Source organism: Nestor notabilis, unplaced genomic scaffold (genome assembly GCF_000696875.1).
Source record: "Nestor notabilis isolate BGI_N333 unplaced genomic scaffold, ASM69687v1 scaffold21119, whole genome shotgun sequence".
Lineage (NCBI taxonomy): Eukaryota > Metazoa > Chordata > Aves > Psittaciformes > Psittacidae > Nestor > Nestor notabilis.
In genome coordinates this window covers 3221-3585 of record NW_009942625.1, presented here as the reverse complement: position 1 = coordinate 3585, position 365 = coordinate 3221, and the positions used below count along the sequence as shown (strand labels likewise).

The 365-nt window shown below is 61.9% G+C and overlaps 1 protein-coding gene across 1 annotated transcript in view; it reads right to left on the bottom strand.

Annotated features, from left to right (window-relative positions):
• LOC104411147 (potassium voltage-gated channel subfamily KQT member 4-like) overlaps nt 1-219 on the bottom strand; it is a gene marked incomplete at both ends in the record, with an annotated part of 1220 nt that extends 1001 nt beyond the window's left edge. Inside the window, one exon of the mRNA XM_010021497.1 lies at nt 16-219. Coding sequence (XP_010019799.1) covers nt 16-219 — 204 coding nt within the window. The remainder of the gene's footprint in view (nt 1-15) is intronic.
• Nucleotides 220-365: the final 146 nt, after the last annotated feature.

Here is a 365-nt window from a genome sequence, read left to right as displayed (position 1 = left end):
GCTGCCTGCCCCGACTGCCCCGCTGCGAGCTGCTCAGCCGGATCCGCTCCTTGATGCCCATCTTGTTGCTGCACAGGAAGAGCCGGGTGGGCAGGTCAGTGAGGGAGGACAGGGATGAGGACAGAGCAGGGAACGGATGGATCCCTGCTGCAGGAATACGCGGTGCCCACATGGTGGGGGTGAGGAGGGGGGTGTCCGTGCCCAGCTCATGGAGAGTCCCTGGCACACAACGGGCACAAGCTCACGTGTGAGCCAGGCCAGGAGCAGACGGTGCCGTATTCCCATGAAGGAGCAGCTCTGGGGTTACTCCTTTAAACACCTTTTTTCTCCCCAAAAGCAGGGAAAGGCGAAGACACGCAGACAGG